The 22,595-nt window shown below is 40.0% G+C and overlaps 1 protein-coding gene across 1 annotated transcript in view; it reads right to left on the minus strand.

Annotated features, from left to right (window-relative positions):
* NPAS3 (neuronal PAS domain protein 3) overlaps nucleotides 1–22,595 on the minus strand; it is a gene marked incomplete at its 5' end in the record, with an annotated part of 443,219 nt that overhangs the window by 240,462 nt on the left and 180,162 nt on the right. The window contains one exon of the mRNA XM_039216556.1: nucleotides 2,459–2,548. Within this exon, the coding sequence (XP_039072487.1) occupies nucleotides 2,459–2,548 (90 nt within the window). The remainder of the gene's footprint in view (nucleotides 1–2,458; nucleotides 2,549–22,595) is intronic.

A 22,595-nucleotide genomic window follows, 5' to 3' on the forward strand; every position in this document is an offset into this window, starting at 1 on the left:
TTCCACTCATTCTTTGGGCATTTAAAAACACATCCTGTTCTTTTCAGATTATTTTCACATTAATCCAGAAGCGTTCTTAAGCTTTAGTTTTCAATGTTAACACCTACATCAGCATTCTCACACATCATCTTCTCGTGATGGACCCTTCACCATTTCATTTGCACAGTGCCCCAAACTGAAGACCTCTGTCTTGTACCTAGTCATTTCCACCTGCATGTCCCACCATTGCTGGCGACACTGAACCCGTTGACCACAGAGGGTATGGCATGTGGGGGCCAGTGTCTGCCCCTGGGTCAGTCAAGATGCTGACTCCTGACCCACACTGTGAAACCCATCCCATAAAAAAAATCAGGGAATGATGGCACAGACAGGGCCTGCTACTGTACCATGTCTGTACAGCTGCTTTATTCTGCAGAAACTTCAGTTATTTGTTTCAGATTTTAAGAAAAGATTGACTTAATGTTACAGTAGAAAAGCAGGGAAATACACTGCTTTTAAGGAGAACCCAGCAGAGGGTTAAAGCCAAATTTTTCTTGAACAGATGATATTTCAGATGGCCACACTATTCCAGATGCATCAATTTCCTTGAAAATCCAATCCATATATGTGCATATGCTGTGCTGGCAGGAGGACTGACTGAAATGGCCAAAACCCAAGAGCTAATATTCTTTTGGCCAGAATAATGCAATTATTATTTTCCTAGCTATCAGTCTAAGCATACAGAGCCATCTGTTATGCAAAGCAAACATACACATCTCAATTACAGAAAATGCAGTTGCCTTGACAGAATTTGGATTACACCACTAACCAGGGCTGTAAAATGTGTTTTGAGCTAGTATATAATGGATGCTTTTCAGGAGTTCCCTAATTAGCATTTACCTGCTTAAACTAATTATTCATCCTTCTTCCTCACTGGCTTATTAAACTTTGTTGGATACTGTGCATAAAACAGATGAATATGGGCATCGGAGAACAACAAACAGGGGTGTTTCCAGTCCCGTACGGTACTCACAAGGTGGCACACGCATTTCAAACCTGGAGATTCTCAAAACTAGGTCCCCAACAGACAAAGACGAGGCTGAGTCTTTAAAGGCTATTACAAAACCAGAGATTTCAACAAGATGCAAGAATGCTAACAGTGAGTTAACAATAGCCTGGTTTCTGTCCTTCGGTTTGCCGGAACCCACATAAGATAGAACTACTCTATAAATGATAGCCAATAGCTTCACACATTCTTCAAGGAAGAGTTCATGGACCCTTGCTTGGATTCTCAACAGTAAATAATCACATTTGGCAGCATCCCTAACCCTCCTCCAAACCTCCTCAACTGCCAAATATCTTTCTTTATTATTTCCCAGTGTCGGTCTTGATTTAGCTATTACCAGCAAACTCACTAACAGCCAAAATGTTCCAGCCGTGCTGGGTGCCTCCTTAGAGTGGTGCCAACTTGTGGAAGCAACGAGTCTGGGGTGGGTCTTGCTTAAGAGGAGAAAGACAAATCTTATCTCCATCTTTAGCTCTGAGGGGCAACTGAATGAGAAGTAGATTATCCAACTTGGCAGACCATCACATACACACCAAATCCCTACCACTGAGGCTGTGTTTTCCTCATGCCAAATCACCAGATGAAAAGGGTCAAACTCAGCCAATCACCTGAATGGGCACAAATATCCAGATGTTCAGCATTTTTATGAAAAAAACCCAGACATCTGGATAATTAGTGGAAGCGTCAACTTCTCTTCAGGGGATTTGGGCATTCTGTAGATGTAGTCTATCTCCCGGAATCCAACGGAAGTAAAATGTTTGTGTTCCAGGGGAATATCAAGAATGGACATCTAGGCTTTTGTCGTTTACCCCAGCTGCCTCCATCTTCTTCTCTTTCAACCTCTGACAGATACATACGAGTAATTAAAGTGCACATAATGAAAGGCGATCTTATTTTATGAAATTGTCTTTCAGCATTAGGGAGCATTTGCAAAGATAGCAAAATAGATCCTTACTGGAACCTCCCTGCAACACATTTTAATGGTCTCTTTCAGCATTTCTTGACTCCAAATGACTCCTGTCATTGTGTCAGCTCCCAGGATAATGCAGGGTACTCCATAAACATCCAGTAATAGGACACAAGGGAAGCACTATTAGTGTGTCCCTCTCCTACCGGGCACAGAGGTTTCAAAGTTCAAAACAACTGAGGGAAGAAACTTCATTTGTTCTCAATAAATTAATAATGATCCTTGGGGGGTAGGGAGGGGAGACTCAAGTTTTTTGAGTACAAGTTTATTCTGAACGTTTTGAACTGAGAGAATTTTCTCACCGACTTTGTGAGAAGAGTCAGGTAGAGCCATTAAAGAATGCATGTGATAATTCACACTAAACAGAATATCCCTTGAAGAAGGAAACGCACGAGGCCAAAGGAGGCTTCACAATCTCTGTCAAGAATCTAAATTGTTTTACTTACTTGAGAGAGGCCTAGGTAGATGGAGACAGTTTCGGAAATGTACAAAAATTTTCCTTCTTGATTTAGTGCAAATACAAAGCCATCCAGGGACTGCAGAAAAAAAAATAATTAAGTTAATAAACATACGCTGGAGATTTAATTAATAGGGCATTGGATACAAAGCAACATATACTGAATTTAAGACCATGTTTTTCTTCCTGTTTAACTGAAGTCCTAAGATCTGTATTCTTGCTCTGTACAAAAACAAACTAAAGGTCTAAATTAAGACTACAAGTTTCTTTTACTTCAAGGATTTCCTTAGGTCTCTGTCATTTTGATCAAAATACATTATATCCATGTATGAAATCAGGTTATGCTGATTTTATGAGCTGTTGCCTTTATTTATTTATTTATTTATTTATTTATTTATTCATTCATTCATTCTTTGGATTCAGTAGTTTAAGAGATTAAATCAGCCAGATTCTCCATTACATAGCTGAACAGGAATGGAAATTGTAATGAAACAAGAGAAAAAAGGATCTCTATATAAAGAGCAAGGAAAATCACCACTGGAGCTACTGTGGACATCAATAATTTGCTAATTAATAAAGGATTATGCCCTTCTCACTCCCAGCACCTATTGTGGTAGAACAAATAGAAAAAGTCAATACATTATGGGTGAATGATTATAGGCTGAAACCTTACAAACTGTAATCCTTTTTTTTTTTTTTTTTTCAAAACTCTATATTCAAGTTTTATTGTGATACACCTAGTTTCTATTACAACTCTTGAAATGGAAACAAAAGGAGGAGGGTGGAGAGGGAAGGATGTGCTACATCATCTGTAGCTCCTGGAACCTTCACCCACTTTCCAAATGGAGGTATGCATGGTCAGTGTGGCAAGTGATGTAAATCGTCATGGACCCCAAGTGCAATACAGCACTCAAAAAGAGGATACATTTGCTTCAAATTCATGCCATCCAAGAACATTTTATACCCTCCACCCCTGCCTTAGGTCTTTTGTTTCTCTTTATTTATCTCTAACCAGGTAGGCTGCCCAAGCGATGCTTGCACAGAAAAAGAAGTTTCCAAGATCAGTGGGTTTTACAAAGGCTGAGAATTGAGGAAAATAGGAAATCCACTCTGAAATCAAGGTATGTGGCAACACTAGATTAATGACATAGTTTTAAATATAGAAAGGTGGAAGAAGCATGTAAAATTCCAGTAGAGAAATGGATTGTCTCAAATCTCAGCAGTAGTTTCACTTTCCTAAAATACTGAACTCTTTTTTGAGCTCCAAATGTCTATATGAAATTTATGTATTTATATACATGTATTAAATGTATGTATGTCTATGGGAATGTGTGTGGGTGGATGCACGTGTGTGTGTGTGTGTGTGTGTGAGAGAGAGAGAGAGAGAGAGAAAGAGAGAGAGAGAGAGAGAGAGAGAGAGAGAGAGAGACATCTGAATTCCATGCTTCCTGACCCATTTTCAGAGCCCCAATGGTCAGAGACTGTGGGTAGCGTCCAACCTCCTCCTCTGATTAGGTGGGTTCTGGAAACATTTCAAAAGTCACATTACATAATTACATTACAAATTACATGACGGACAAGCTTTTGGTCAGGATACTGTCTATTTATTAAGCAATATGTGCTAAGCAGTTTGCATGTATTATCTCTTAATTTTCACAAGTATTATTTGAGGTAATTATATTATTATCTACATTTCATATACAAGGAAATTGAGGCTGAGCGAAGGCAAGTGACATGTCTGTCCCTAGTTAGTGATGGAGTTAGGATTTGAACTCTGACAGTTGGACTTAATCACAATACTGCCCCCACTCACAACAAAGGTTATGTAAGTGATATGTGTAAATTAATGGAAAGAAAGGGTCACAGCATTCCTGAATCTACAAAAATGCAGCTTATGACTTACAAATTGTCACTTGATTTTGGAAGATTTGTTCAGATGACAGAATCCCATCATTAGGAGATAGGTAGGAAGTTGGATGACAAGAGGGTTTACAAATCACTTCCACTAGAAGTTGCCTTGTCACCTTCCTCTGTAATATTGCTCCTGGAATCGGCTAAGGGACAGGGAACAAAATATTTAGAAGACCCCTTCCATTTGATGAGACTCTCACCCCCTCCGGAGCCTAGTGAGATCCAACCTTTCAGGCTTGGAGCGTGCCACTGTGAAATCTTGCTTTGAACCAGTGCAAAGGGATAGAAGTTTCCTTTGTGGAAATTTGGGAAAGTTCTCATTTCAAAATATCTTTACCTCACACAAGAGGTCTTCAGAGAATGACTCATGAAGATTAAGATCCTCCCCCTTTAAACCTTTCCCATAGAGAACAGGGCCTCGGCAGGTTTTCCACTCAACCTGATGGCCATGCCCTGGCATACAATCAGAAAGCTGTGGCAATCATCTTCTCAAACCTTCAAGTGCTGTTGTCAGAATAGAGAGACCGAGAGATGGCAAGAGAACTTCTCATGCACACACATGGCAGTTGTAAGGCTGACTGAGAGGAGAAAGGACTGATGGCGCTAGCACAGAGACAACCTCCTGCACTCTAAACCCTCATTGTACAGGTGGGAAAACTGAGGCACAGGGAAAGTTAGGTGGCTGAACAAGATCATTCAGTTATCCAGTGGCAAAGCCAGGATTAAATCTGCTGCATGCCGATAGTATGGTTAATGTATTCATGATGTTGTATGGTCCTGGTTGGCTCAGACAACTCCCAAGGAGACTGGATTTCTCCAAAGTGGGCGATGTCTTCTTCATCTTTATTGGGCCAACACTGAACAACTGCTCAGCCAAGACAGTAGGCCCAATTCTACCTCCAAGCTCAATGCTCTTTTCCTTAGATCACGTAAGCTAGAATGACTAAGAAGGATGGAAATTATTTTCTGCAAGAGTCCTGTTTATGAAGCTACTAGAGTATTTGAAGAGTCTGATGCCACAGATGTCTAACATAGTCTGGGGTATCTCCTGACATTTGGAAGATTAGAGTTAGACTAGATTCTTTTGTCATTCTCCAAAACACCTAGTGCAGGTCATTTGCCATCCACACACATCCTTTACGTTATCACTGAAAGGGATCGTGATTTTGTAACATTGGGTTCATAGCTCACGTATTCACTAAACTAGTAGAGGATATTTGGGCACCATAGCAAGGAAAAAAAATTTCTGGAGGCTGAACATCTGAGGCTATTAAGCAGCAGCGATCTAAGAACTGGCCAGTTTTGTTTGGCAAAGCAGAGGCTCCGACACATGTTCCAATTTCCTGGTGAGATTAAAATGAGTCTATGTCTACATGAAACAAAGCATCCAGTCAATTCAATTAAAAATAACAGCCAATTTGGTGTGGGAAGAACACAACTAGTCAGATTAGCTGTTTGTCATCACAGAGGTAAACACACACACACACACACACACACACATTGGGTAGTTAGCCATCTTTTTTACCTTTGTATTTATCATGTCAGTCAATTATAGCTATAGTGTGAGACGAAGGTCCAAAACTCAGGTTTGATTACCTTTCAAATAAGGAAATGAGATATGAAAGTGGGTCTGTGGCAGATTGGCAAGGTTGCTCTTTGCATGGCCATTGCTTTCTGATTCAGAGCCGGCCCTGTTCATAGTTAGCTGTACTCTGCTGCTTAGGTAAGTTTTAAGAGGAGCATCAATATTGTTCTAATGTGTTTGTCTCAGTTTTAATAGGTGGCAGGAAGAAGGAAACATTCAGCTCATCTCAGGAGCCAAATGTGATTCATCTTGAAGTTCTGTGGAATTTTTAAAAATTTTGAATCAAGAAACCTACTGCATTCCAAGCTTTTTCAATCACTGCAGGCTACTTTTTAATTTTTTTTTTTAAACTGCCCACTGTTTTCAACAGGCGCCAATTAAGATTCCGAGGTCAAAGGGTTAATTACATCTTCTTACTCACTATGTAGAATTTTCTGATTATTAACTAAGGTTGGATTAAGATGAAAAAGAGCCTACACAAATGTCAATGCTAGTCCCTCCTTGAGAAGATTTATTATAAAGCCATGCTGAAATCTATCTGCTTCCCTCAAAGCAGATGGAGAACAAAATCTTAGCAGAAACAGTAAAACAGACATTTTAAAGGCAGGCTAGTATCTGATTTATCAAGACAGTTTTCTTATTACTAAAACCAGTTCTTAGCCATCCTGACAGGGCTGATATGAGATTTCCTTTGTCACATCCTGGTAAGTCTATGAGGTACACATACAGGAGGAAAGCTTGGATACAGAAGTCAGGAGTTACAGCATCTCTGAGTAATAATGCCTATAATTATAATGTATATCCCCTGACATCAATGTAACATATAAAGTATAAGGCACAGGTTTTTAGCCCCAAAAGCTGAGGGTCCCTAACAGTACTTTTCAAACGATGAGGTTATTTCCTTACAGGGTATGAAACTAACCATAGCCTCATAATTGAAGGCATACTAATGTTTAATGCATCGTGCTAAATGGATTTATATTTGTCAAAGTAGTTTTGTGTCTGCCTTTTTTTTTTTTAATGTTCCACTGCAGCCAAATCTCGTAGAGTAAAATCTTACCACGGTGCCCTTCTAGGCATAATTCTCATGTGTATAACTACTCTGAGATCAGTGGTTCTTTCTTCTACATTCCAATGCAGAAGAGAAAAAAATCACCCCAAACTCTTTTCCTATGACCTCACTCCAGTTAGAGTGAAGAATTACCAGTAGGCTAGGTTATTTTAATGACAGATTATTTTAAACTAAGCCTTCACCATCTGTTCCACCCCCTAATTATGAATGCAAAAAGAACATATTTCACAATTACATCAGTAAAAAAGTAAGATACACGTGATTTAAATGCATGCATGTGCTCCATGTCCAATGCACCGTGCATCTGTGATGTTCTTCTAATTTGGGCTTATACTAGGCAGAAAATACCCACCCGTGATAGAGTAAAGTCTCTGACACACTCAAATTTCCCTCCTAACCCAGGGTTTTTCCATTGTTATGACATGATTGTGTTAGAGCAAGAAGAGAACATGGATTTCAGCACAATGCTTGCAAGCCATTAGGTAAGAGTATTTTATAACCATGAAAACATCTCTGCTATTAATAAGGAGAGACTGCATGAGAAAACTGAGCAATGGGTTAGCATCAGAAGCAGGGGAGCCTGCTCTGGAACCTAGCCTGCATCATCATGAAGAAATTGAGTGAATAAGCCAAGCACAAAAGCAGCCTGGCCTGAAGAGTGAGGACAGGGCTTCAATACCTATCTTACCACTCTGTTTTGGCAGCAGATCAAAGAGTTAGAAAGACAAAAATGTTTCTTAAATTTTTGGCCTTTAGATACAATAACACTTTGATAGAGCTCATTGAAATGCCAAAATGCCATATTGCCCTCTGATTGCACTCGGAAGGTGATGCTATACTGCTCACGCACACACATGTGGACTCCCAGCAACTTCAAGGAGACTGGGACGATGTCCAGAAGGGCCCACATGTATCTGTTTATGGGGAAGAAAACGTTTCCCAAATTTTGTCTTTGCAATCTGAGTTTTAACAATCAAGCACTGTGCAGAAACAAAGCTTTATTTTTAGAAGTAGGAATCTAAGTCAAGTATATTTTCTCAAAGTGGATAAAAGCATACATCAAAGGTTTGGGATTTGACTTAACTCTTCGGAATCTTCCAGAGCTTTCTGGCTCCTGTGTCTCTTCCTTTGCCCCTTCCCCACCACCATGAGTCAATAACATGAGGGGTAGCACAGGTTCATTCATGTCATTATCATGTACCAAAAGCCACATGTTCTCCCAATCACAACACCAAACTAGATTCATTTGGCCACATCTGATTATTTTCCCACTAAAAAAGAATTCCAGAACAACAAACCTTGGTGCCTCATAACACCTCTCCTAAGAGTTTCCTACAACACACAAATCTAAACATCTTAGGTGAGAAAACAGTGCAGAGAGGCACAGACGGCCTCTCTTCAGTTCTTAGAGGAGAGTTACCAGAATAAAAGGAGAGATGTTGAGCTAGTGAAATGTTAAAACACGAAAAGAACAAAGACATCTGCTTTCTGAGCAAGAAGATCAGGTTTTGCCTCTGCTCATTAAAATTCCATTTTGTGGAAGCTGTGTATCAAAGTGCTGACCTTTTTTCTCCGGGATGCTAGTTCAAGCTTTACATCCAGCCTTGAGGGATGTAGGTTTCTTGATTTAAACATCCAGCCAAATGGACAACAGGCTCTGGTATAAAGACAGGGTGTACCATTCGGTGGAATCACATGTGTCTGTGTCCCCGAGCCACCAGGGGTGGCACGTGGATACCACATCATCTGTGGCTTGTCCTGGGAGACTGGGACTCCACGAGGCATAAGTGACCACGTGGTGCTCAAAAGCTCTGAAGGCTGAGGGAGAGGATTCCCACTAGTTACTCTAAGGCGCAGATATTCACTGAAACATTAAAATGCCTTCTTTCTGTGTATGTGGTGTAGTAATTTACTGAAACAGAGGCTCTTCAGAATCCAGGAGCGAATTCCTTTTTGTGCATCTTTCCCTTTTAATTCAGAGTTCTCTTTTCAGTTAAAGGAAACATTCCCATGCCAGCCAGAGTAATATAAACATCATATTGTACGGGTTCTGAAAGGCCAAAAAAACGTCACTGCTTTGTCTTGGGCACTCATGGAGCTTGCTCACATGCAGAGCTCTAGGTGTTTTTCAAGTTGTCTGCATTATACAAAGCAATACAAAGAAGAGATAATGCTTGTTTATGGGACATTCTATAGATCACAGACTAGTAGAAAATACAGAATGGATTATATAATATGTATTGAATATACTATATTACATATATATCACACATCATATATACCATCATACTATATTACATAATGTCTTACAGGGTGCTCAATTCCCTCAAAAATTCACCATAGAGGAGGGAGGAAATAAAGAAAAATAGTATTTGTTAAGCAAACTGCATAGACTAAGTGGGAGCAAGGTATTATTTAATCCTACTTTATAGGCAAGGAAACCAAAGTCCAGAGAAATTAAGGACACTGCTCAATGTCACGCATCAATACGGGGTAGATCTAAGAAGGAAGGATCCTTCTTTTCCTCCTGATGTGGGGACTATTTGCTGGGTCTTTTAGTTGTTTCAGACTCCATCGAAGATGCTCAAATTCTGTGCTTCCTCCGGCACTTCTTTCCACATAAGTGACTCTCATGTTCCTAATGTTTATAGGTGATACATTCAGAAAACGATGCTGAGCACTAACAATGCACTGGGTCTGTATGAACTGAGGTTTCACAAAGCTGAACAAGGACCCAACTCACAAGCTCCCTTTTCAAAGAAAGATCATCCTTGGGATCGGAGACAAAGCAAATGAGCCAAGTTGGAAATTAACTTTATAAAACAAAAAGCTGCAGGGCAAAGGCAGTTTCCTGCTTAGGATACCCTCTGTAATAGGTGGGGATCCCTGTCTCATATCACTAAGCTCCACACCTATAACATGCTGTCTTTGATTTGGAAGAGGCATGGAATGACGAAATCTGTATTTTTCAGCTTTACTGAGGTATAATTGACAAATGAAATTGTGAGATACTTCAAGTAGACATGATGGTGATTTGCTACACATATACATGAGATTCCTCCCACCTAGTTACCTAACATATCCATCACCTCGCATGTGTCTCTTTCTGGATTTGTGAGTGTAGAGCCAAGAGACTGTGAGACCTCAAGGAAATTCTCATGCATTGGAGGAAGAAGAACCAACCTAGAAGACTGCAAGAAGAACCACAGCTCCCAATATCAACTGCTAGGACAAGCCTTGAGCATGCTCACCAGTGGGCCATGGGGCTGGCCAAGACTATAACCCCATTTCCTGTCCCCAGGTTTTTCACTGAGACTTAGGGATTTTTCCTTCCCTTTCTGGTATATTATACACTACTTTATGTAGAAGTGTACTATTTAACGTAATATGACTTTACAGAAATTTATTTTGCAGTCATGGTTGTTTGTACATCAGTAATAAGGCAGAGTCCTATTGCTACTTCTCTTACGGCTGATTATGATTGAACCTTGACTGTTTAACTGGGCAGTGGGAAACTTTAAAAAATAGACTCCTTAAGAGAAAATAATAAAAGCTTTGTATATGTATTCCTTTAGGTAAGAAGTTTGTGTCAGAGGTAGTAACAGTGATTAAAGAACCCTGTAATGAATTTAGCATATTAAAAGACCATTTAGAGATCTTAGATACTAATCTGATGCATTCATATGAGTTTCATTTAGGAAACATTTATTGGTGTCTCTAGGGAAATGGTATTAAAAACATCTGTACTGAAAGGAACTTGATTGTTGCAAATATAGTGGCCATGGACTGAATTATATCCCCCCAAATTCTGCATGCTGAAGCCCTAACTCCCAAGGTGACTGTATCTGCGGACTGGGCTTTTAGGAGATAATTAAGATTCAATGAGGGCATAGAGATGGGGTCCTAATTCAACAGGACCAATATCTTTATAAGAAGAGGAAAAGAGAGCTATCTCTTTCCTTATAGGTATGTAGCCAGGAAAGGTCATGAGAGCCAACAGCAAGAAGGTGGGCACTTGCAAGCTACAAAAAAGGCCTCACCAGAACCTGGCCATGCTGGCACCTTGATCTTGGACTTCTAGCCTCCAGAACTACGAGAAAACAAATGTTTGTTGCTTAAGCCACCCAGTCTGTGGTATTTTATCAGGGTGGTCTGAGTTAAGATAGTAGTTTAGGAATTCTGATTGGGGAAAATGTATGGGCTGTGAAAATCTTCAATGTTAACTTCAGGAAATCACTCTAACTAGATTCTTTCCTCTTTACTCTACATATCATTCATAGAATTAATAATTAATTTTTCCCAGGTGCACATAAAGCTATAAATATGATGGACTGATAATAGAAAGTAGTGTTTAGTTCCAGAAAGTCGATAATGCTTAGGATTGTTTTTGAAATCTTTTTCAAGTAATTGCACCTCTTCTGGGTCCTACATTTACAATATAGCAATCTTTATATTGGTTTCCTGTGAATTTCAAATGCTTAGAGGCTACATTGCTTCAATGCCTTAGCTCCATACAAAGCAGAGACACACATTTATGAGAAAATCAATTATTCTGATGGAATTGGGAACCTGCTGCTGAATGATCTTGGGATAAATAACTGGGTTTACCGCTTGCTATGACTCTTGGCTGCTTTTCTGACCTTCTACTTTCATGGCACTGTTGGCTGCTGAGTCTGAGTGAGAAGGACCAGTATATACTGCTTGTCCACAGAGCTCTCATTCTATTCAGGGCTTCAAGGAAGCCCACATGCCTATTTAACACACCTGAAGATTGTTGTTTGCTAACATACTTGCAGATAGAAAAGTGTAACAAATAATGTCATAAGAAATCTTCAGACAATCTCTAGATGATATCCTTCAAAGGAGAGTAATTCAACGTGTGGAATGTGGTAGGACCAAATGTGCTAGGTGTACATGAAATGACGATCTAAATGTGTGCAATTAAATGTGCTGGTGCTTGGCTCTGATGTGTTCAATTCAGGAATAGAATGAAAGAACCAGACCACAGTATGAGGTTTTTGGCATTGGCAATTCAGTGGGATAGCAACCTTAGCAGAGAAGGAAATTAAATTAAATGAGATTGGAGTTTCCTTCCTCTTTCTGATCTACTTCAATGACTATCCTGACTGCTAAAGAATTCATAGCCATCACTGAGGAGTAACTGGCTCTTTTACTATTTGAATTTCCAGGATCATATGATGCTTTAACCAAAATCTCTGAGATTTAATAGGAATCATGGGACTGAAGTTGTCTGTAGAGAAGTATAACTAATGGAAACACAAAGATAAAGTCTAAAGCTACTACCTTGAATGTAAAATCAGCTCTGTTAAGGTAATTTGAAGAAGGCAAAGAATATATCTAACCTGTGGAAACTACTCGGCTTACTGTCTCCATGTCTTTCTGACCCACCATATGGGCCATATGCATATGGGGCAGCAAACATGACAGACTCAGCTATCTCTTGTTTAAGTAATTTGACTGAGAGATCAAATAATCACGGGGATTATTTTGGTTTTCTTTTACAATAGGTCCTCAAATTTGTTTAAAAACATTCGAAAGATATAGTTCTTACAGTTTTTACTAGAGAAATGCACTGTGGGTGACAAAGGGCAAATGAGATTCAATACATGAACTGTCACTAAATGGTCAACTTTTCAGGAAGAGATCTGTTCTTTAAACTTTGAGATTCTTGCATGCACATATATACATATATATATATATATGCATATATATAGTTTTTTAATGCCTGTTTACTTTTGAGAGAGAGAGATAGAGTGTGAGCAGTGGAGGGGCAGAAAGAGGGAGAAACAGAAACAGGCTCCAGGTTCTGAGCTGTCAGCACAGAGCCCAATGCGGGGCTCAAACTCACAAATTGTGAGATCATGACCTGGGCTGAAGTCAGATGCTTAACTGAACCACCCAGGCGCCCCGAGATAGATATATTTTAAAGGTTCTAACATACACTCTTATAATTAGCCAATAGGATGGACCATCTTATGGAGCTAACAATGCCACCATATGAATTTCCCAGGGCAGAAGGAAGTGTCAAAAGTGTTTGCCCAATCTTTCCTTTCCCTTCTGTCCTGAAGTGCTATCATCACATAGGATCTTCCTCTTTCCCGAACTCCTTAGTGAAGTCAGAGATCCGTAAGTGACCTCCCAGACACTTGCCAAATAATGGTAGACTTTGTTTTGTTTTTCGCTAGGCAGCACAGAGTTGTTAGCCTGCTAGGCAGGTCTAACTTACTTACTGAGCACTTTGTCTTGAGCTATTTGGCACAAGGTACCACAGAACACCACAATCTACTTTAACCATAGAGAGACACATCTGAGGAATCACTAGAACGAGTGCTTTCAGTGACTTGGGGCCATGTGGTTTACTGAAGTTATATAACAGCCTACAAGGGATTTGCTCTAACAATAATCTAACAATAACAATAATCTAGGTTATGCATGATCTATTCAAATGCACTGATGTGCCAATTCACAGTAATTCCAAATGAAATTTGCAGTTGGCTGTATTGATAATTCATTCACTAGAAACCTTGAATCAATAGTCTCAGCCTAATTCTAATGTGCACAATGATCCATTTACCCACTCTTTGGACTTAAACAGCTAAAGATATGTTAGAACAAAAATAATTTGAAAATGGATATATTCTACCATTCAATGCATTTGATGGATGACAGTCCGTCTCTCAATGACTATTAGATTTATTAAAATTCTATTTAGTCTACAGAATTTCTAGGGGCCTCAATCAGATAGCTCTGTAATACTTTCAGCCACAACTGTCACCTCCCACTTGGTCTTTCTCAACCTTCTATGTCAAAGGCATCCAAATTGCCAACAACACAGTGGTATGAAGGGGCAAATATATTGATTAAATTCCAACTCTGATTTTTCAGTTGGCCCTCTGCCTGGTTTCCTTTAAGGGATGGGCATGTGAACTAAAACTTATTTTCATTATTAAGATGGTATTTTTCTTAACTGTCTAAAATCCCCAGACTACAAGATAATCAACTTCACAATTAAGAAACTTCCCACCTGTATCCACCACACACACTCTGTCACCGAAGACATTAATATTTTTAATGAAGTCTCTAATAATTTGAGAATGATGAGTCCTCATTAAAACTCTTCCTTCGACATATCTTAGAGTTTGAGTAAACATCAGCCTCCCCATGAATGATAGATGCCTAAAAGTGAGAAGTATAATGTCACCTGGGATCACCTTGCAAACCTCAGTACACAGGTTTCCCATCAATAGCTTCTGTGCCTATGTCTAGGTTCTCATTTCAGCCCCCTTTTCACTTTTTCTTTTTTCTCTTATTTCCTTTTTTCATCTTCTCCTTTTATCCACTAATTTGCATTCTGTAAATCATTCATTTACTGAAAGAGGTGCTGATGGTTGAAGGGATGGCGTTGTAGTGGCACATATGTGTCATATATCATGACCAATGTTCTCAGCAATCCTGTTGTGAATGCATTTGTATGTGGAAACTACCCTGGGCAGTAAAATAACTACAGATATGTTTATGCATATGACTCACGGATGTCTAATAATTACTAACAAATTTTGAAGATGAAGAATGGCTCCAAATTTGTGTAGGCTAGCATAAATTTTGTGTGGTCGGATATTGGGATAAATTCTTTTTGCCTCCAATGAGATTTGTTCATTCTAGTCTTGACCTTTTCCAACAAGTAAGATTTGTTTTATTGTCTTGCTTGGGGGCTTCTCCTTAGTAATAGGATGACCTACTTTAATTTCTACTTAAATGCTTTGCAGGCAGGAGAAGAAGTTCCCCTAAAGGATTGTGCCCCTAAAGACTCAAATTGGCCTCTGTGCCCTAATGGAAGACTTTTATCCCAAAGCAAATAAAAAATATATTAAGGGTTTTACAAACACAACCTTAAGCTGTTACCATTTTCTGTGTGTTCCTTCCATTCTTATTATAGGTAATCACACTTGCTTAAGACATTTGCTGCTCCTTCTCCATCAGATTTTTATCCCTTTCCTGGTTCTTTTCTGCCATAACAGGTACCTCTCATGAAAGCGTATAGCCAATATTAGTTTACCATTTCCTAAAAAGCATGCAAGTGTGCCTAATGGCACACAGGTGTGACATACTAGGCAGGTCTGATGGACTATATGTTGGCACAGGTCTCCATAGTTTAACAACATCCTTAATTTCACCTGAACTAATGAGATCAAAACAGCACAATAGTGAATAACTGGCATTATCAGTATTCTACAATGCATGAGCCCAGCTCGTTTCCATAATCTCAGCAAGGCGACACATCTTTATGGGCAATAAGTGAAAGAAGTTTGTTCCTTCACATATTTACAAAAAGCAATTCTTCTTATATCGGGCTCCCTTAACACACAGAACTACATGATTACAATTAAAATTTCCAATAACATGATGGAATACAAAACCTTCATTTTGAACAGGATTAAAAATTCTTGTCTCAAAGGGCTTACTACAGTATAAAATCTAGGGGTTCTGCTATGAGTCATGCATGCTTGCTTCCTCAAGGCTGAATCTTCTTGCCTCACAGGGACACACAAAAGAGAATGGTGAGTGTAGCAGGTTATCCAGCAACTTTTTGAAGAAACCATATTAGTAATGCCCGCTTTTGTCATCCTCCACAGTGCGAATGAATTACATGAGACAACATCTCATGTTGTCTTAAGGCTTAAACCTTCGGACATACAGAGAGATGTCAAAGCAGAAGTATCTGAGCGTTGGGTGACACAGCTGAAACATTAGGACTCTTCCCTCCACTTGTCTGTATATGTCAGTGAACAATAGGATTGCCAACATAGTAAGTGGTTTAAAGAGAACCAGTTCTTTCACATTTCTCCCTAGGGTTTTTCTAGGGTCCTCCTTAAAAAAAAAAAAGGCGGGGGAGGGATCTAGGTATTATCTGAGTCCTGGATAAGGCACCAGAAAGAGGGCTATTATAGGGACAGATTCCTGGCCTTGATAAGGGGTGTGGGAGAGACTTCCAGAGCCAGCAAGCCTTATAGAATCCCCTAGAGACGAGGATTATGGAAGGAGTAAGGATGCATCAGGCGGATAGATGGACTACTGCTGAGACCAGGGTGTCTTGATCAATGCTGAGGAGCACATTCTACAGCTTTCACCAGGGAAGCCCTTGCCACAGCTCTTGAGAAATGCTCAGGGAGGAGGATACCAGAGTCCATAGCTCACTGTTCACAGACTGGGCACTATAGAGGGGCCCCTCTAGATCCCACACTCTAATCATGCTCACCATGACACAGGACTCTGTTAGAAAGATTCTAGTCAGATTCAGAGGGACATTTGGTGCAATGGTCAAGGAGATGGGACAATTATGGCCTCGTCTCCTCAATTCCTTTCGTGAAATTAAAGAGTCTATCTGGCCAGAGCTGGAAAAGTTCTATGCCCAGCTTTGAAATGAGAATCCTTCAGGGGTGCCTGGTGGCTCAGTTGTTGAGGCATCTGACTTCGGCTCAGGTCATGATCTCACAGTTCATGGGTTCAATCCCCGTGTCGGGCTCTGTGCTGACAGCTAGTTCAGAGCCTGGGGCCTGTTCAGATTCTGTGTCTCCCTCTTTCTCTCTGACACTTCCCTGCTTATGCTTATTTCTATCAGAAATAAATAAAAAAAACATTTAAAAAAATGAGAATCCTTCAAAGTCTTTAAGAGGCAATGAAAAAGAATACATGCACTTTGGACTCAAAAAGACCTGAGCTGGAATTCTGAATTTGCAACTTCACTGTTTTCTTATATGAAAATATAAAGAACAATATCCGTACATTATTTAATATTTAATATATTTTTTCAATGTTTATTTTTAAGAGAGACACAGAGCATGAGTGGGGGAGGGGCAGAGAGAAAGAGAGACATAGAATATGAAGTAGGCTCCAGGCTCTGAGCTGTCAGCACTGAGCTCGACACACAGCTTGAACTCACAAACCAAGAGATCATGACTTGAGCTGAAGTCAGATGCTTAACTGACTGAGCCACCAAGGCACCCCTCTGTACATTATTTATTTTACTCAGTAGAGATGTTGAGTTGATTAGAATAAATGCATGTAAAAGGGCCATCATATGGTAGGTATTTGATAAATGGCACCACAGTGGTTATTATTTGACTTGAGATGCTGACTTAGAAAGAGTGTCTGCAAACAAGAATGGCTTTTACTTGACTGGAAGAAGAAATGCACAGGTGGAGGAAATGGTGTAATCCACAAAGGGCACTAAAATGAAGTTCGATATAACTTAAGGAGACAAGCAAGAAAAGGATTCTTGGTTGAAATGAGATTCTATCCTGGTCATAAATACTCCTCTTTAAATGTTTAATAAACACGAGTTGGGGACAGAATATTTGTAAGGGAGAAAAAAAATACTTCACTCACCTTGAGGACTTATAGATGTTGTCAGAAAGAGACGGAAATTTAAGCTGGGATGCTTGCACAACACAGTAATGTCAACAAGAAGGTGACAAAGAAAAAAAACCATAAAAACAGGATAAAAATGATTTTTTTAAGTTCCACAAGCATAGTCACTTAAAAATTAGAACAATTCAAGGATGTGTGTGTGTGTGTGTGTGAATACTATTATATACCATGTGTATCAGTGACAGAATTTATTAAAGTGGCCTCTGTTTTGGACCCTGGGAGAAGGACTTCATATGGACTAACTCAGCTCAATCCTCACTTCCTAACTCTGATGGATATACTATTGCTGTCCCCTTTTGAGATCAGGAAAATTGAGATGACACAGTAAGTGGTAAAGCAGGAACTCAAATGCAGCCTTCTACACTGTATATTGACTCTGAGGATTTGGAGCATATTTTTTTCACAGCAGAGATTCTTCACTTTTGGAATCGAATCACTACCATTTGTTTCCCTATATGGAGTCCCCTGGGGCAGAGGGCAGAGAGGTAGCATGCTCAAGGTGATATCCAAAGCAGACGTGGGATAAGAAGATGGTTGTTGTCCTCTGTGTGATGCCAGCCAAAGGAAAGATTGAGCTAGGATACGACATTCTGCTACATATGGTCTAAGCTATACCTTGGTCAATTATAATCTCCTGGGTAAACCTCATTCCATAGATGCATTGTTTTACATAGATTAATTTCCTAGGCAACTTTTCCCCTTTTCAACCTCACCTCAATAATATATATTCAATAAAAAATACTGAGGCAAATATACAGAAAAACAATTCTTCTCTGTTCAAAAGGTATTAGAAACAGACATCTAATAGTCCCAGAAAAAACAGTTGTGTTCGAATACTCATTCAGACTAATGTGTCATTGGTTTAAAGATCTAGAAGAATTTGAAGAAAGGGCAATGTTCTAGATATTGAGCAATAAATAATACAATATTTTTATTAGAAAATTTTGATTACTCATAATAATATTGCATTGGTTTTATACGAATTCTATATTGTTTCCACTGCTTTCTTTTCAAGGATAATGGGACACAGATCTAGGTGGGTATGGGCTAGTGAGAAGATGGTCTTTAAACTTTCACCAGATGAGAACTGAGGGAGTAAGAGTGCAGGAAGAGATGGAAGAAGGAGGGAACCAGCTTTTACTGAAGTTCCCCATTTGTCTACCACATGCTTTATCTCACTAGCTACTTCCTGTGAGTTCACAGCCCTGGCCTGCTCATTCACCTGTGTGGGGACCAGGAGGCCGTGTCTGAGGGTGATGAGGAAAGAAAATAGAAAATGCCTGATGCTGAAGTCTTTCATCCACTTGACAACTTTGTCTGCGTCTAGTTCTGTTTACCTTCACCTAACACCCATACTCTGAGGCATCTAAGAGACTTGAAGGTTGCTGGCTGCCTCGTGCACAACAAGTCGAGATCATAGTGTCTTAGGGAGTGTCTCCTGATCTCCAGGCTCTGCAAAAAGGTCAATGACCCCCTCCCATCGCGTGTGTGCGTGTATTATTTATTTTTGAGAGAGGGACAGAGTGTGACTGGGGGAAGGACAGAGAGAGAAGGAGACACAGAACCCGAAGCAGGCTCCGGGTTTCAAGCTGTCAGCACAGAGCCTGATGTGGGGCTCAAACTCATGAACCACGAGATCATGACCTGAGCTGAAGTCGGATGCATAACTGACTGAGCCACCCAGGCACTCCACGATTCAATATTTTTAAGTGAAATGTATGCAGAGGGGAAGCATCAACAATGAATTTTAGAATTCTAAGCTCATTTTCCTTTTTATTCAGCAATGTTCAGATCTCAGATTCAGTTTTGGGGTTCACTGCTTTACAAAAAGAAGAATTTGAAGAGTGTTCAAAAAGGAGCTGAAAAAATAGATAATTGAAACATAAGAGTCTTACAGAATGGTTAAATGGACTGGATTATTCAGCCCAGAGGAGCCCCAGAGGTCACTGAGCACATGCCAGGTTCCTCCACAGAGACTGGCAACCAGTCTTTCTGTTTCATGAAGGGCAAAGGCAGTGAGCAGAATCTGGGTGCGAAAGGAAGGGTTTCCCAACAGTGAGGATTATTAAGAACAAAAATGAGTGATTGAGGACAGCTGCGCTGACTCCAGATCTGACATTCTGCAAGGCCAGATATACACCGCTGAGAAGGATGGCTTAGGAATGACCCTGGCTAACTTGGAGAGAAGGGAGAGGGAGAGAGGGAGGGAGGGAGGAAAGAGGGCAAACAGTGAATGGGATTCTATGTCATATTCCAAGGTTGTCCAGAGAAAGCCAGCAAGAGTTTCTGACCAACAAAATTGCAATCTGAAGCCAAATATGTATATACGTCCATACTAACTTCATGAGAACACTAAGAACACTGTTCAAGGTCAAAGTCAACTGGGTGGCTGCTACAAAGGGCATGGTCTTCTAAGGGCTCTAACCTGCCTCCGTAAGATATTTATAATGCTATTATAAAGGAAAAGAAATTAACCTCTAGAGGAAAAAAAGGAAACCAGTCCACTCCAGTGAGTGGGAAAATATATACATCCCCACAGGCATCCATTTGGCTGGCAGGATGGAAACTATTGCAGATCTGACTGGAATCCCAGAAGCAGCTCATGAAGATTCTGTCACTGCAAGTAGGCAGCGGAAGAAGAAAATAATTCCTGGCATTTGTACAGGTAGCCCTTTGGTTAAAGGGACCTTCACAGGCACTGTTGGGCTTGTTCTCCCATCATCCTAAAGATGTTTCTGCTTTTCCCATTTCAGAGACAGACACACTGAGCCACTAAACATATCTTGCCCTGGAAGAGGGAGTGAGCCACCGTGCACAATCATGTGTTCCGTGTATGAAACCGAGAAATGTGTAACCTGTGGGCAGTGACTGGTGACAGTTCAGATATCTTAATTATCTAACTATTTAAGAATTGGGTCTCTATCCAGCCCCAGCCTGTCACAGCATCAACTACTCTTGCCAATATTGCAGCTTTAAGCAGCATTTACTCTGTTGGTGAACACAGCATGTGGTAAAATGATTTACCATCATGAATAAACACATATGCTTGCTTGGGTCCAAATCTTAGAAGTGACAACCCATTTTCTAGCCCATGATGTAATGGACCAGAAACAAACTAAAAGGTACATAATTTACTACGTGTGAACAAATAACTCCCTTTGCAGCAAGTGGACTTTTGGATACTAAATGCCACACTCAGATCTGCCAGCTACAGGTCATGCATCCCTATTCCTAGCACATGTGCACACACATGTATCCACATATCTCACACACACACACAAACACACACACACACCCCTAAATATACCCTAATAGTCTTTCTTTGATGCCTTGAAACATAACTGGGGATAGAACTGACTGTTAACAGATGCCTAATGACAGAAGACAAAGAAGGAAACCTGAGGGGGGGAAAAATAAACACATTAGACAAAAGGTGATAAAGAGATGCTACTCTAGGCAGGAGCAAAAACAAGTACTGATAGATCATTCCTTCTTCAACAAACAAACAAACAAACAAACATGTAACATCTATGCCTAGTTTCCTTAGCTTGAAAGTGGCGTCCTCTACCCCGTGTGCTTCCCCCAATAGACAAGCACATCATTTTACTTTTAGAGTCTTGTTCCCATTTGATGTTTACATTTTATTTTCTCATTCCCTTTCCTGAATCCCCTGCTTCTAGTTTCCAGCATGGTGTTTACAGAGACCTTTACTAGAATCAGGGAGGTTGCAGAGACCCCATTTTTCCCTTCCCTTGTAATGTCCATTCTTTTTTTCTTTCTCTCTTCCCAGAGAATAGATAAGTTTACCCAGAAAATAAAAAGCTAATACAACCTTTTGCTCATCAACAAAAGTATGTCTTGTTGTAGCCAGGAATAAGTTAATAAAACAGGGAAAAGGCTTAGTGGCTTAAAAATAGGCTCCTTGGGGTTATGGAGGAACAATGTTGTTTTTTCTTCCCAGCGTGCAAGGATTTAATTAAGTGATAACAGTCACCTTGGGGTGGCTGCACAAGGCAATAATATCTAGGTGAAGAAAAATGCTGAAGAGCGTTGAGTACAGTCAATTTATCTTCAGAGAAGGCAATAAATGAACAAAGCATAGGTATTGGGCTGATTGTTTTGCAATGTTTCCATTACTGATAAGCATCAAAAAAAGGGGGGGCAGATTTGGTATTTTCAGTTTCTGAAATGTATTAAATACAGAGAAAGGAAATGAAAAAATTGCTGTGAGGTCACATTCTCACATTCTAATTACAAACAGTTTGGTAATTATTCAAGCTAAACATAGAACAAGGGGATTTTCCTGTTGACACAAAGGATGGGAACACAGCTGAGTGATGTATTTACAAGCAAACATACACATCTTGGAAATTTGTGTTGTGCCAAAAAGGAGAGAAATTGAAAGGGGTCGGGGCAGAGAGAGTCTGCGTTGCTGGTCAGCCTCAGAAAGATCAGACCTTTTCAGTTGTAAGGTCAAATTTGGGGGATTCTACAAAGTTTCGGGGAGCTTCTGAGAAGTATTAAGAAAGGCATGAAGAATATCCTAAAAAACCCATAATGAAAGACCAACCCCAAGATGGTGAAATCATCAGCCCTGCATAAAATTCAGAAATAACAGAAAGGTTAAAACAAAATCATTGAAAACTCAGTCCCACAGAAAATGCTAACAGAATCACACAGACTCTGTACTCAGAGAGACGGCTGAGGCAAGGTTTGAATGAATTGCACGTGAATACTTGATTGATAAAGCCAACAGGTTACTTTCATTTTCTTATTGTCAGATGTGGTCAGATGTGGGAGTTCATGGGGGGGGGGGTGGTAAAAAATGAGGAAGATTCCATATTTCTGGGAACAGGAATAACAGCAACACAAAACCTTCTTCTTCATTGCTCTAGTCTCACATCGGCGGATCTCAAAGCACCCTGAAAAATTAATTAATTCTAACACTGCCCCTGCTTGAAACAAGGAAAATGAGGCTCTGAGATTAAATGTAACTTGTCTAAGACCACTCAACCTGTTCGGCTCACAGTTTTGATCCCTAATTCCCACACTCCTTGTCTGGTTAATTGCCTTCTTGGAGACCAGATCACCTCCCTCTTAAGAGTTCAG

Source organism: Hyaena hyaena, unplaced genomic scaffold (genome assembly GCF_003009895.1).
Source record: "Hyaena hyaena isolate Hyena2069 unplaced genomic scaffold, ASM300989v1 scaffold_639, whole genome shotgun sequence".
In the NCBI taxonomy this organism is placed as follows: domain Eukaryota; kingdom Metazoa; phylum Chordata; class Mammalia; order Carnivora; family Hyaenidae; genus Hyaena; species Hyaena hyaena.